This window comes from Dermacentor andersoni, chromosome 6, assembly GCF_023375885.2.
Source record: "Dermacentor andersoni chromosome 6, qqDerAnde1_hic_scaffold, whole genome shotgun sequence".
NCBI classification, from domain to species: Eukaryota; Metazoa; Arthropoda; class Arachnida; order Ixodida; family Ixodidae; genus Dermacentor; species Dermacentor andersoni.
Window position 1 is genome coordinate 120,314,848 of NC_092819.1, and position 15,574 is coordinate 120,330,421.

Here is a 15,574-nt window from a genome sequence, read left to right on the forward strand (position 1 = left end):
GATGGCCTGAAGGATCTTTCAAGGACGACAGCCAACATAGTGCACGGTGGTCCGTGGCCAGCCAGTCCAACCGTACATATTACGGCCCCCCGGCGGCTACGTCGTCGACATTGGGCCCGACCGCCACTACCCAGCACTTCCACCACTTGTAAAAGCGTTTATTTGTTGCCGGCGTTTGGGACCGACCGTTAGAGCAGGGCACGGGCTCTCAGCACGAGCGGCGTCTTCCCGTCTCGCGAGAATAGCGCTGGAGAGGATGGCCCACTGTAGTGTTCTTTTTCGCTACATGTGCAGCATTTTTCTTCAAAATCTATATATTGATTTTTTTTTCTCTTGGGGCGAAGCAGCGTCGATGTGTTTATAGAATAAAAAGATTTCTAACGAAAACTAGAAAATTTTGTTTTCGAGGAATTGGTATTAAATGTTTGCTTGAAAATTACATCATTAGAAAACAGATTCTTTCTTCTACAAATTGATACCATAAATTATAATACTAAGCATTTTCTACAGCAGTAATAAAATTGTTTGCTATACTATCCAAAAACTTCCCATCTTCCCGCCGACATGAAAATTCTAAGGACCGCTTCCCCCATGGGTGCTGTGTGGGAGCTCAAACTTCACGTGACTGTACGTGTGTCAGCCTTAATTGTCACAATATGGCGGAATTTTCTTGTTTGGGTCGTTACATTTGACAGTCAAAATATATGCCGCAAATGACTTATCACACTACTTCACTATTTTTCGTTCTAACACACATGTCCGCGTTGCTCCATCTGTTACAATGTACTGAAAAAGACATCTGATGCTTTCTCCCAGGCAGCTTTTTCTTTATTGCAGATGATGCCAGGAAACCGAGTCTGTCGCCAGCAGCGCTAATAAATCTAATCGGGAGCGCGCACAGTTTTCTCGCACACCTTGTGTGATGCACTGTTACGCTGAAGTACTTCTTGTATAGTATAGGAGAATCGATTGTAAAGGCAAAAGTGTATGGTTACAAAAGCATATGCGTTTAAGCTCATGAATTTGATTTCCGCCAAAATAACACGTCCAAGCTTTCACACTTGGTCTATAAGAAGCCTATAGCATCATCAACATGCTGGTTGTTTGTAACTGCACCAGATAAATATAATAAACCCCTATAAATCTTGCTAACATCATTTTATTATGCGAGTATTTTAATGTCATAATCAGTAGATATGGAATAGATTGAGCAGCTTGCGTGATAAAGAAAGCTATGGTAATTAACTTTTCAATAATTGATCTTAGGCAGCTAAAGCAAATGAGTAGTTTAGAGCCGTTCGTCGAATTTATCTAGCTGAGCGAAGAAATTATTATTAAACATGCTTCTGTAAGAGCCATGAGAACAAATATTTTGTAAATGAGCCCTTAGAACGCGTAACTGACCCCCACCCCCCACCCCCCCCCAAAAAAAAAGAAGAAGAAAGAATGTCTGTAAGGGCGACCTGACACCGCCCATCCTTTTGTGACATTGTCAATAATGATATTGCTCCGTAAGCGTGTTCCTTGCTGCCAGTTCGTTTTCGATACGCATTTACGTTGTTTGTTCGAAGGCAACCAGTCTGATATAGTAGCGGACGTGTGCCGCCGAAAGCTTGCTTGGTGACAGAAGGAATTCACGACGTAATGATGGTGCGGATTTAGGGCGTCATTGCTCTTACGATATTGCACTGCCACCGACGCCAGGTTGAAAACGAAGGCGAACTGCATAGCAGCTCTTCGCGGGGCTGTGACGATGGCGACGAAGCCATAGTGACCAAATTCAGCGCGGCAACATTGATGTAATAGGCGCTTTTGCAGCGAAGCTGTACGCTTTTGCTCCGCAATGCATTTTTCGTGTCTCTCGACAAAAATGTGGACCGATCCCGGAGGTAATGAAATACCGTGCCATCCCGCGGCCGAGGTCAAGCAGGCTCCAAGCACTCCACACAATAATAATAATAATAATAATAATAATAATAATAATAATAATAATAATATTAATAATAATAATCAATGAAATAAGTCAAGATGCATTGTTTCGAGTCGATTGGTAACCTGTAATTGTTTGGGAACAGCACATGGACTCACGAGGAGGAGGCGTTGCCGTATGCGCCAACGACAAAATTAATGTACATTTATACACCCTTGACTCGCAAGAGGACAATGCGACCGACTTAGTGGTGTCTGTGCCGTACGAACGAAAGACGAAATTGTAATATCCGCTGTGTATATATCTCCAGGCACGCCTAAGTGTGATATCCACAAGTTCATGACCACACACTTTGCATGGGTTAGCGGTGAGGACATTACACTTGTGATCACCTTTGGAGACCTCAATGTGGACATTTCAAAACCAGACAAGTAATGGTTCACTGAGTTTGTGCTATAAGAGTTTGGTTTGAAGTGCCGCACCAATCCAAGTCACTCAACAACGGTGGTGTACAGATTTAATTTTAGCCAAGATTCTGTATAAGGATGTAGATTTAATTTTAGCCAAGATTCTGTATTAGGATGCAAGCGAACCAATCAGTGTATATCACAGTAATCACAAAGCTATCCTCACTACCATTAGCAAATGATGAAAATAAGTACATGTACCCTTGTCTAGCAGGGAAGAAGTTTGGGCGTGTTGGTGGGATACATACAAACTAGAATACATAGCGCAAGAATGACACAGGGACAAGCAGGAACACGGGACGAGCGCTAATTATTTTTACAGCACCTAACAAACTCTTGAGGTTGAGTGTGTTGAGCTGTCCCATGAGGAAACGAAAGCCTGGTTGCGCTGCCATGCACAAGGATCATTTTGTTACATGCACTCGCAACGTGGTGTATAAGATTCCACTTTCGTGTGGGAAGTACTACGTGGGCCAGACGGGCACATGTTTAAACGTGCGTCTGGCGGAGCATAGTAATAAAGTGGAGAGCATCGCAATAGATGGGCATCTGGCTGCCCATTGTAGAAAATGTGACGCGAAGGCACCATGCTTCCATCTCTTAAAACAAACTGTTGTTGTCTATCGCCACAGGAATAAGATTACGAGGGAAATTGTCGAAGCAGCTGAGATAGCCAGAGCAGGTGGCGATTGCGTTAGCACGCCGTCTATTCTTTTATCAAAGAGCGAGCTTGAATTTCTGGGCATAGTAGTCACATGACTGATTTTCCTCCTTCCCTTCAGTGTGTCTGTTGCAGTGGCGTCCGAGTGAGTATATATATGCTCACCAGCTGCAGTAAATCAATTGTTGATAGCGCTCGTCCCGTGTTGCTGCTTGTCCCTGTGTCATTCTTACGCTATCCATCCCAGTTTGTATGTACCCTTGTCTAACCCTGTGTTATGTGCTACAGCTTCGCTAGTCATCCACCTTCACAAAGTGGATTGGCTCCTAATTTTTTTTTTTTACAGCGACGCTGTATACGGCTAGGGTTCCGTGCATTTTTGTTCTCCGTGAACAAAAACTATCATCATCTATAGTTCATACCCTCGTAGGCGTTCATACTCCCATTCATAAAGTGTATTTCGGCGTGCCCGTAAGGCAGAGGCTACAAGCACTCAGCAAGCAAAGTGAAGCGAACAGTGCTTTAATTCTTTCCAATCATGCATACAGCCTACTGAATAGCATGTTAAAAACTCATTATCAACGGCTCATACCCCCGTAAGCAAGCAAAAAATGCAATGACTTATAGTCCCGTAAGGCTCACGGCTCCTCACTTTGCGTGAATTAGATGCGCTGACACTACCCCTGTGGTCGTTGTCGGTGATTTCAATGTGGATGTATCCGTACCGAAAAGGGAGCTTTTTACCTTTCCGTGTTGCAGACATATCTCTTTGCGATGTCACACCAATCCGGCCCAAACGACTACCCAACGGCTTACGTGCCTCGATTTCACATTATCAAAGAATGTGATTGCAGTTGTGAGTGAAATAATGACCACCCATCAAGACAATAAATGAGTTCCTACCTTTGTTCAATATTATGTGTCACCTCTGTTTCTTGTGCTAAGCAGCTTCGCTAGTCAACCACCTTCACATAGTGGAATGGCTCATGAATTTCTTTCTTTTTTTGCGTCGGTTTCGCTTTCAGAAGGAGATAATGCTTTAAAGGCAGAGTATTGGTTCTTGTCTATGTGATATAAATACGGGTTCAAATAAACCGTATATCCCATCTGTCTCCCAGAAATGCTCGGAGACAGATGCTCCAGACAGAATGCTCGCAGACAGAAGGAAATGCTCGTTCGCTCACACACAAACACACCATACACCTCTCTCTCTCTCACGCACACAGACGCACATATCATAGGCGCCGACTCCGAGCCACCTCCAAAGTTTTCCGGGGGGAAGCAGAGCACTCCTGCTCACCCCCCCCCCCCTCCCCGGCAAGGCCAGAATTCCTGGGTATGTGCGAACTATTTTGCAGGTCGTTTGAGGTCCTGCAAAGCGTTCCCAGCCGACGAAACACGTTTGCGAAAGGCGAGAAACAGACACGGTCTAGCGAGCGCACAAGTGATTTCACTTCTCCCTGGGCGTATTCTTCCTATGTGACACGATGCTCGTGTCGATCGTCCCAAAGCTCCATATTTGGCAATGGCGCGAAAGAAGTGTGCAAGCGTCTGTGGTTTCATGGGCGTATAACCTCGAGCCGTTGTGCCGGATGAGCTTGATTCAACTCCGCATCAGTGTACATATGCTTGTCATTAATACTGAATTAGCTCGAAACGACACGCCACAGGAAACTAGCTCCTCATTGCACTGCCTGCAGTGCGAGGCAAACAAGGCTTCGCATTAAATGAAGTCGTTGTCGGGCGAACTTGCGCCCTACAATAAAACGACTAACTGGACGATGACCACTGTAACAAGCCCAGAAGCAATCGGGGATTCACAACGGAAGTGGCTCGTGGCCGGCCGCTATTCCCGAACGACAGATATTTCTCGCTCACCCACGTATGGTAGGTCGAATGTTCGTAAAGAAGCTATAGAAACCTCGGGTTGAATGCGGACTCGGGACGATAACAATGCAGTCTCGAGAACGCACCGGCCGCACCGATATGCCCAGGCACTGCGAGAAATCACTCGCGCTTCGAAGCAAAACGATAAGGCGTTGCGACAGCAGTGATAACAAAGTAGAGCAAGGATATCGAAGAGGAAATATGCTGCGTAATTCTGCGCCAAGTTAAGCAGACCTTGCGGCATTTTTCAATATTTTTTGTGTCATTATAAAGGTGTGTTGTTACCATGACCTTTAACTTCAATAGCGTATTTCTTGCTGTGCTCGCATGACGTGGGTTTTAAAGAACGTGGTGCATACGCTATTTACCGGATGATGCGATCACTGGTATGGAAGGATCAACTTGTACGTGAGGGCAGAGCCGGCCAATTCTGAAAACGAACGTTGTGCTAACGAAGCCCATTGCTCAACGATCTCTTGAACATAAATCGCGCAGTTCTTTGCTTCTAGTCCCGTTTAGGAAAGCGTGCGGTGTGGTTGAACGAATGAGCAAAAAAGCACATTTTTTTTTTTTTTTGCATATCAATTGTATTACTTGTGTATCCGATGTTTTTAATACACGTTCGCGCTTTGCATGAAAGCTTTTTTAGGATAGGAGCACTGTCCCCGTTCGCCAATTACTTTTCGGGAACCGCCCGAATGGAACTTCCGATTCCTTGTAGTGAAAATGCTAACTTTCTTAGCAGTTTAAAATACTCTTGCTTGTGTGGATTTAATTATAGAGAAGATATACACGTAAAACGTTTAATCGACATTTCTGCGTATAGATGAGACTCGGCGTGACGTTAATAACAATTACATGATTGATTTGTCCATGGTCTCTTTGTAATTCATGAGTGATCATAGTTTGAATAAATACGCAATCACGCTCGTGCACTGTTTCTGTTTCCTGCGTATTCCATGTGTGCCTACTTCGTTTTATTTTCAACGCTGCCTCTTATGGCCACCTCGTTAAAATGAACGCTTGCAGACAGCAACTATAAAGACTACTATCAAAAGTAACGCGTCACATTCAATGCACTTCATGTCAAATTCACTCTAGTTCATAGCCATTTTGTAATGTCACTTTCCACTTTGACCACGCAACTGAACAAATACATCTATCGCCTGAATCGCACACCACAGCTGAACTACGTAGGCGGGAACAAAGTTAAAACGCTTACCGGATGTCCCTTGGCTCTGTGTCTCCTCATGCCCTGCGAAGAGCAGTTCGGTATTTTATTTTTCGGTACCAGAGAACATTTTAGGCAGTTCAATATTTTAAGTGTAACTACCTTGTATGTGTTCAAACTTCTTTACATTTACAAAACTGCTGTAGCAACTAACAACAACCTTATGCTAACAATGTTTCAGCTTGTACGTCATGAACCTACATATGATGTACGTCATTCTATGTCATGGTCCCTACCGTTAAGTCGCACCAAATACCGCACACAATCTTTATCGTACAATCTGCCTAGGTATCTAAATGTTCTCGAAGATAATCGTTTTTCCCTTAGGTTGCTTTCTATACAAACTTTCATAGAATTGATCAATCTTTTCGGGCTTTCGAGCGAATAGCTCACCTGTGTAACTGTATTGTATGTATGTATTGTACGTATTGTAACTGTATTGAATGAATTATATTTATCTGTATTTTTTTGGCGTTAGAATTGTGTAATGGGAATTGACGAAGAAATTGTGTAAATGCGTTAATTGTGTAAAATCATAACAATGTAATAGATTCCGCGTAAAAATTGCAGTTATGCAATAGATTACGAGTATTGTGATTTTGAATTCTGTTTGTGTATACTTTGCAACCTGTCGTATTGCCTTTGTTTCTCACCTCACTGCTGCTCTGTAGGGCGTAGGGGGTCCTCAAGCTGCATTCGGCAGCTTTTTCCCTTCCGTCCTCTCTCATTTCTGTACTTTGTTTTGAGAGAAATAAATATCTATCTATATCTATCTAACGTGTTATGTTTTCTTGGAGAAACATCATGTAAAAACCACTCTACGCATGTTTGAAATCGTTTCGCATGAAAAGAAGCTGCGGTTCCTTTTCGCGTAGTCGCGGGTTCTTTCAGCAATGACGAGCAGGCTAACGCACGCGCACTGACGCCAGCGCACTCTTGCGGCAAAAGCGAGACACCACCAAAGCCACCATGTCGAATTTACGCAAGCGAAAAAGATTACAAGCTTTACAGTTAGCGACTAGTGGACAATAAAAACCGCCATTACACAAAAGGGACTCGTCGACTTACAGTCCTTCTAAGGCCATCTTTGTGCTGCAAAGAAAAGAAACGTGAATAGTTAGAAAGTAGGGGTGGGTGGACACTGGAAATTTCGAATAGAAATGGAATAATTTCTGATATCATGTTCGCGTTCGACTCGAGAATTCCCAATTAGACATTGGCTTCTTTTGAACATAACCAGTCACAACTCTTAATCGGAGTCTCGATGTAAAGACAGAGAATGACGTAAGTGAGGGCTGCGGTCGTTGCGGACTGGCATCCGGGGAGACGACTTCTCCTCAATAATTTCCAGTCATTCAATAAAAATGGGTCGCCTTTAGGCAGCCTACATAAGCAAGTCTCTTTTTATTAAGTATTTAGTCCTAATAATTCGCCACTTAATATAATACGTGCTGCTGCAGAATCACACTTCTCTCCTTTGAATAACACAATACTCTACACGTCCATCGGCTGACAATCCTGTTTGCTCGATTAATTAGAGCCATTTTAAAAATCCTGCATATAACTGAAAATACTCGCTGTTATTTTACAGACTCCTGTGTTTTCCGCACGTCCAATTGCTAACGATATTACACGCAGGTGCCAAAAAATTCATATAAGCCTCATTTTTATTAAGCGGATTGCGCGCAATGTTAAAAGAATAAATTCTGGCGTTTTACGGGCTGAAACCACGATCTGATTATGAGGAACGCCGTAGTGGGGGACTCCGGAAATTTGGACCCACTGGGATTTTTTAACAGGCACTAAATTTAAGTGCACGGGTGTCTTTCGCGTTTCGTCCCCACCGAAGTGCACCCGCCGTGGCCAGGATTCGATCCCGCGACCTCGTGCTTAGCATCCCAATACCATAGCCACTAAGCAACCACGGTGCGTTCCTGCAACCTTCATATTTCACTTTGTACGGAAGTGAGAAAAAGTTTGACATTTCATTCGAAATCGGGAGGTGTTTTCTCCCGAACATTCGTATTCGGTTTGGTTCGGATATTTCGCTAATCGATCATTCTTAGTGAAAATCCATCCTGCAAAAAAGAGGTGAGGCGTGCAGACAGGACACAAGAGTAGAGAAGTGGACAACACGAACGCGTTCGTGTTGTCCACTTCTCTACTCTTGTGTCCTGTCTGCACGCCTCACTTCTTTTTTGCATAATTAATCCTTACCAACTAGCTCAGCTTTCTGTCCTTCGAAAAATCCATCCTTCATCTTTCACGGATGTTAAGCGGTCTGAACATTCCGTGCTCGCTGTATAGCTCCACTATATGTACTAGCACTAACTTTACAAGAGCTTCGCAAAGCCTCCTGCAGCAGTAGTTTTTTTGCAATCATTGCCTGGTGTGTAAAGAACGTGCAAGTGCATACGGTGGCCATTCCGAGCCCCTGTGGCAGCGCGCGAGCGGAGTCGATGTGGCGGAGCGCTGAGCGGGTGAGCACGCGCACACGTGCAGACACGCGCTGCTAGCCGAAGGTTCCCATGCTGAAAGCAGCCGAGAACGGCCGCCGTACAATCGCCGGGATCTCGCAGTTTCGTATAGTTCCTTTCGCGGCACCACATAACCGTGACTGGTAAAATATTGGTTTCGAGGAATATATTCCGTCTTCGGAATCGTCAAAAGCAGAGCATCGTAATACTGTCCCGTGCTTTCTCTGTGTTTGCTTTTTTTTGCCGAGTTTCGTTGCGTCCAGAAATGTGGTATCCACGCCAACTTGTCACTTGACGAACTTATCTTGTGCAAATTATCCCCGTCAAAAATAGCGAAAGATGAGGACCCTATATACGGGGGCATAAGCAGACACGGCGAGAAAAACGTCTTAGCGTCTATGTGTTCCATCGGTGCTCTTTACATGTTCAATTCCCTAGCACAGGTTCCTTTTGTACACGTATTCAGGCGTACTCGGCCCGTTTCAATCGACATTGCATTTGGTGCTTATCTTTATTCTTAATATTTTTGAAGCCCTATTCCGGCGTGTACGATTGCACACGCGTAATAGATGCTGCGAGAATGCAAAGATCAAAAAGAGAAAGGCAAAATGCTAGACTGCGTTAGATGTAGTAAAACCTGACTGGATCAAAGAGGTTGGATGAATATTTGCCACCGCCACGTTTAAAAGGGGATGCCAATAAATTATATCAATTATCAGCGTAACACTGCGACTCAAGGCAAACGCAGGGACCATAAATAATATATTTTAAAGCTAAAAATTTATTTCAGGATCAATGATTTGTTGACACGAACCTTGGAAGCTGAAGATTAGAAATACTGTTTCAAAGACGACATTAATTCATTCATTCATTCATTCATTCATTCATTCATTCATTCATCATGGGGAGCACGAATGCAAGCACTTGTACGAAGGCTGCCTAATATCACAGGGGAAGTGAAAGAAATATGGTCGAGCGAAAGTTTTGCTGCAATCATACCAATCCTACAGACCGGTATAATGCAAGGATTCCGCGTCGTGAGTGTTACTTTGCAAACGTAATCACGATTGGACGGCATGCACACTCAAGAGGAACCTTAACCTCAAACCGGACTTCAACCCTTTCAGATGCCACTCCATCCCGTTGATTGAAAATTTGCTTTTACCACATTTCTTGCATCTTCAAAATCATAGAAAATGTGCAGCTGCAGAAAAGATTAAGAATTTGTGATTGTTTAGTGAGTTTTATCAAGTTTACAGAATGTGGACTCCATGCGAAAATTCACTACAGGAACATCAAATATGGGAGTATAAACTTCTTCGTGTTTTGAGAAGCTTGAAAAGTACTTATCCAGCCACTTCAAAATTATGCCTGGGGCATGACATTGTGAAAAACAATGAAAGAAGTCAGACTGCTGCATATAACACACCGACATGGAGTAAAAAGACCCAGCCGTCTACCTTGCCACCAATTTTGCAAAAACATTATGCACATTATTCAAAATTGCAGCACAATTACGATTTTACGAGTTTCAACATGTATACAACACATTTTAAATATCGTTACTTTCATCAGTGCTTTTGCCTGTTGATGCACTATCTTGCTGTAGACAATTGTGCACACAGTGTCTGAAAGGGTTAAGTGTTTGAGGACCTTAATCGAGAAAGCGTGAAAGTTGTATTACATATTATTATACAGAAGGCAAAAGTTTATTAGCATGGCAAGGGAAGAATAGTTCATGACCGGCAGTCAATCTCTAGAACTCTGTGCAGGAGTACGTTTATTTAGCTCAATTACACATAGGAAACCTCGATCATTAGAAGAAAATTTACAGAATAATAAAAATGGGGGTGTAGTGAATACGGCAGGCATTACGAAATTCTGACTGAGAGCTTACCATGGTCGATAAAAAGAAAAATTTACCATCTTTGCATTCTACTACTAACACATAGGGCAGAAACTTCGTAGTTGGCAAAGAAGCTCGATAACAAGTTAACGACCGCGAAGAGAGCGATGGAACAAAAATGTTAGGCGTAACGTTAACAAACATGAAGAGAGCGGTGTGATATTCTAGCACACATCAAGAGAAAAAGACTCAGCTGGGCAGGTCCTGTAATGCGGAGGGCAGATAATCGGTGGACGATTAGGAATAGAAAACTAAGCGAATTGGTAAGCATTCATGATGTATTTTCGTCGATTTCTGAGCGCTGCACAAAAGTACATTATCAAGGACCATTAGAGTTACAGAATTGGCGCTAAGGGAAGTGAAGCACAGTCAAGAACGGCAGAAAATTAGGTGGGCTAATAAAATTTCGAAATTTTCAAGGGAAAGTAATCAGCTAACGCAAGAAGGGGCAGTTGAAGATCGCTAGAAGAGGCCTTGGTCCTGCAGTGGGCATAAAAAGTATGATGATGATGATGATTATGATGATGGCAACATTCAAAAATACCGGGATTGATGTATGCGCTTCAAACAATGCAATGAAATCAGTTATGATGTAAAAAATATTTACCTGATTTAAATAAACCTAGTAAGGCAAGCAAGCTACAAAACTGAACCAGAAGGGACAAAAAGCCGCAAATCAATCTGCAGCCCGTAACTCCCATGTCAAAGAAACATAAGTATGAAATCCAATGCGTGATGAAAGCAGTCTCGTCGAGCCTCTTTCCAAGATAGAATGTGTAAGCGCGACTGAACGAGGATGTATAAAGAAAGATGCACAGAGACATCGCTGCTTTCAACTATAGATATTATTTTTGCACGCATCGATAAATATATACCGAACGAGCAGAAACGAACCAGACAAAAAAGAACATTCAGTGGTGCGTGTCGATGAACCATACACGTGTCAAAGGCGTGATCAAAACATACACTGCAATAGTTACAACAATAAACCGAGGAATCGTATCTTTTGCGGAGAGCGACACTGATGGCTTGCTCACGTACCTTTCCTATAATTTTGCAATTTTATAGGCCTCCACAATCTACCTTGTCATCCTGCTATGAGCCCCATACAAAACAGAACTACTTTCAAACATGCGTTTAATAATAATAATAATACCTTTATTTCCAACAATGAAATCAGTACATTCATACAGGCCTGCCAAAGCCTTTGAAGGCTTGAGCGGCAGAGCCTGGTAGGCAGCAAAACCATACACGGTGCATAATAGATTATAAGCAGCGAACTCGAGTATAGCATACCAGAAAAAAAGTTAATAAATTGTATGCAGTGTCTATTAGAAGAATTTTCATCGAGAATAATGAAACAAACGCAGCAATGCGTGTGAACGAAATGACCATGAGATAATATAATCATACACCAATCTAACCGTCATGGTGCAAAGGAATTGCACAACCACATGCATGAACACAAGAAATAACGGTAAACAAAAGGAACAAGTACGCCTTTACACAGATACGCCTTAGCAGTCTCTTTAACTTGTATTTTGTTTTTGCATAGAGGATGCTGGGGGGTAATTTATTGAAGTAGGTTGGAACATAATGGGCGTGAGCTCTAGTCCCGTACCTTGTGAAACGTGGCCTCCGAAAGGGGTCCCTGGGCCTTAAGCAACGGGAAGAGGTGTACAGAACTAGGAATTCACTGGACCAGAAGTGTTTTAAAACAACCGTTTGCATTAAAAGTTCGTCGAAATTCGGCATCGAAAATATTTTGAAGCAGTCTGCGTCAGCTTTCAGGCTCAGATCATAAGATACGTTTTTTTTAAGAGGGAGTGCAGTATTGCATTTATTCTGCTGTGCCAGCTAGCAGCACAGTACCCGTAAATTGTTATTCCATACCGCAGCAGACTGTAGCCTAAAGCGTGTGTTATTGCTTTCCTTACCGATAAGGGCATGTAATATCTTATATTGTACAGTAGACATGATACTGCGCGAAGTTTTTTGCAAACGTAAGCAAGGTAGCTGTTCCAAGAAAGGTCACTGTCAATATATAGACCGAGATACTTTACAACAGATCAGTACTGTAATGGTCTACAAGAACAAGATGAACAATCTGAACAATGCAAAATAATAGGATAATCAAGGTCTACCTTCCTCAAAGGATTATGGAAGCAGATTAATTGAGTCTTAGAAAAATTTATATTAATTAGGTTATTTCTAAACCAGTCCATAGCTTTTGTGGCAGCAGACTGTAAAGAAGCAATCGCATCGTAGCAGCTGTGGGCAGGAGTTACGATCATCGTGTCATCGGCGTATTGATAAAGAGAAACGGGTATCACGCTGTAGAGGTCATTTACAAAAATATTAAATAATAACGGGCTGAGTATAGATCCCTGCGGAACTCCAGCATGAATAATGGAGAATGCGCTATGAACTTGCTCAACTGAGACGACCTGAGGCCTGTCCTAAAGTAAATTTGCTAACGACGACCAGAAAGCACTCCTAAATCATAACAAGTAAAGCTTCTTTAACAACAGACCATGATGAACACTGTCAAAAGCCTTGCTACAATCAAGAAGGAGCGCACAAGCTACTTTATTATCATCGAAAGCTACATTCAACTGATCGGAGAAATCTTCCAGAAGGGTTTGAGTGCTTTTGCCGGGCCGGAAGCCATACTGACTATGCGACAAAATGCTGTGGGCGTCCAGAAAGCTTGCCATCGTTAACAATGAGTGTTTTTCGAGTATTTGAGCAATAGAAGGTACAATTTAAAGCGGGCGATAATTTTCAATTTTATTACGCGCACCGCTTTTGTAAAGAGGTATAACTATTGTTGTTTTCAGTTTTGCAGGAATTTCACCACTTGCAATTATGCGATTGAGTAGTGCTAGCAAAACCTCTTGGATATATTCATATGTTCAGCGCAAATCATTGATGAAAATACCGTCGATACCAGGAGATTTATTACATTTTAAACTGAAAATAATCGATCTTAGCTCTTCCTGAGAAATTGAAGGCAGATACGCCGATTCACTAATGCTTTGCAGGGACAATCTCGGCAATCAATGCCTAAATGTCCCGAGATTACTCTAGTGACGTTATATTGATGCTCTTTTAGTCTCTCATTTATGTATCTGCCAGTTTCACCAACATACGTTCTTCCGCACTAAAGCGCAATGGATTAGGCAACGTTAGGAGTGCAGGTCACAAACTGTTTGCGACGTTGAGTAGAACATGTGTTCCTTTTATTATTCTCTGAGTTAGCCTGTTTGCATAGCTTCTGCAGACGCTCAGGGGCAGAGGAAACCATTCGACCCTGAAATTTGGCGCTATTCTTCTGAATGAATGAATGTGTGGTGTTTATTGGCGCAAGGGCCAGGTATGGCCAAAAAGCGCCAAGCCAGTGTTGATGAGTTTCCAGTAGAGCTATGACTTCTATGAAGTTGATGCGACGTGGCTGTAAAAGGGCCTTAGAATGTGGTCGCTCTAATGTGCATAAAGTTTACGTGTAATAAGATTATGGCAATGACAAAAGACGGGTACTATGAGCATTAAGGTGCATTGCGAAATAATGATACCTTATAAAATATGTATAAGAATCTAAAATTCACTAGAGCACCACGGCCTCGTTTGAGCCCTTGAGACACAAGGGCCTAGAGGCATGTGCTATACAAAACAACTATCACAGCGGCATCCTCTGAAAAGAGGATGCGCTACGAATTTAATGGGTTTATAACACGTAGGACATCATCATTTAAGGAACCGAGGACTGTTTTGGTGTTAAATAGCAGTTCTTTAACAAAAAACATAGCTGGGTGGAGGGACGCAATAATAATACGCAAGAGGAAAATGTTTCTTTCCTTCAGATTCGGCTTTGCTACACTCCAAGAGGACGTGGAGGACGGTCAGCCTCTCACCACATCGACCACAGGTTGGCGGTTCATTTCCAGTAAGCAGAAAATTGTGGGTACCAAATGTGTGCCCTATTCTCAGGCGACTGAATAGGACACCTGTTCGCTGATATTTTGTTGGGGAGGGCCAAAAACCTAACTGTGGCTTTATAACGTGCAGTTTATTATTTGTTTCTGCTTTCCACATGCGTTGCCAGTGGGGTCGCAGTTTCTTTCTTAAAAAAGGCTTCAGGTCTGTGACAGGGACAGCAGCCGCAGGAAAAGTGGTTAGTGATGTGAGGGATGTGGCCACTTTGTCAGCTAGTACATTACCCTCGATGCCTCTGTGGCCAGGTACCCAGCATATTACTACTTGTCTATGTGATAGATAAATATTGCATAAGAGCGAGTGAAGTTCAGTGAAAACAGGATTTGTATGCTTTTGTAAAGAAATCAGCGCTTTTACAAGACTTAACGGGTCTGTAAATACTATTGCACTGTCGAGTTTTACTTTATGTGTTTTACTGCAGACAGTACTGCATAGGCTTCTGTAGTGAAGATAATTTTTAGCGGTTTCAATACGTCAGATTTAGAAAAAGTGGGACTAACAGCAGCATAAGATACACCATCATGTGATTTTGACGCATCTGTGTAGAATTCTGGGCACGAGTACTTCGATTGAAGTTCACGGAAATGCATAGCCATTTCGAGGTCAGGTGCGTGCTTTGTGACCTCTACAAAGGATACGTCACAGTCTATCACCTGCCACTCCCAGTGTGGTAATGGCTTAGCTGGAGGCATTAGGCGATGTTCGAGAACTGGCACATCCATTTCTTCGCTTCTGTGATTATGTGAAATACAATGACTGTATAGCACCACAGCAACTTTCTTTGCTCTAGCAGTGCTACTGCTTCCCTTCGATGCGTTTTTATACTTCCTGCTCAAGCCCTCCGCAACCGAGGTGAGCATACGCATCGGGTAGCCAGAATGTGCCAGGCGCTTGGCCTAATCTCTGAAACTGGTTTCTACTTTGGGGTCACGTGACTTCATGAGGTAATTTTTCAGATTTGTTGACGATTTTTAATTGTTATGAATAACGAATCAGGACATTTTTACTCGGCGGTTTCA

The 15,574-nt window shown here is 42.8% G+C and overlaps 1 protein-coding gene across 1 annotated transcript in view; it reads right to left on the minus strand.

Annotated features, from left to right (window-relative positions):
* LOC129382417 (uncharacterized) overlaps window positions 1-15,574 on the minus strand; it is a 47,219-nt gene that overhangs the window by 16,395 nt on the left and 15,250 nt on the right. The window contains exons 6-7 of the mRNA XM_055066300.2: window positions 7,245-7,268; window positions 6,168-6,200 (exon numbers count right to left, since the gene is read on the minus strand). Of these exons, the coding sequence (XP_054922275.1) occupies window positions 6,168-6,200; window positions 7,245-7,268 (57 nt within the window). The remainder of the gene's footprint in view (window positions 1-6,167; window positions 6,201-7,244; window positions 7,269-15,574) is intronic.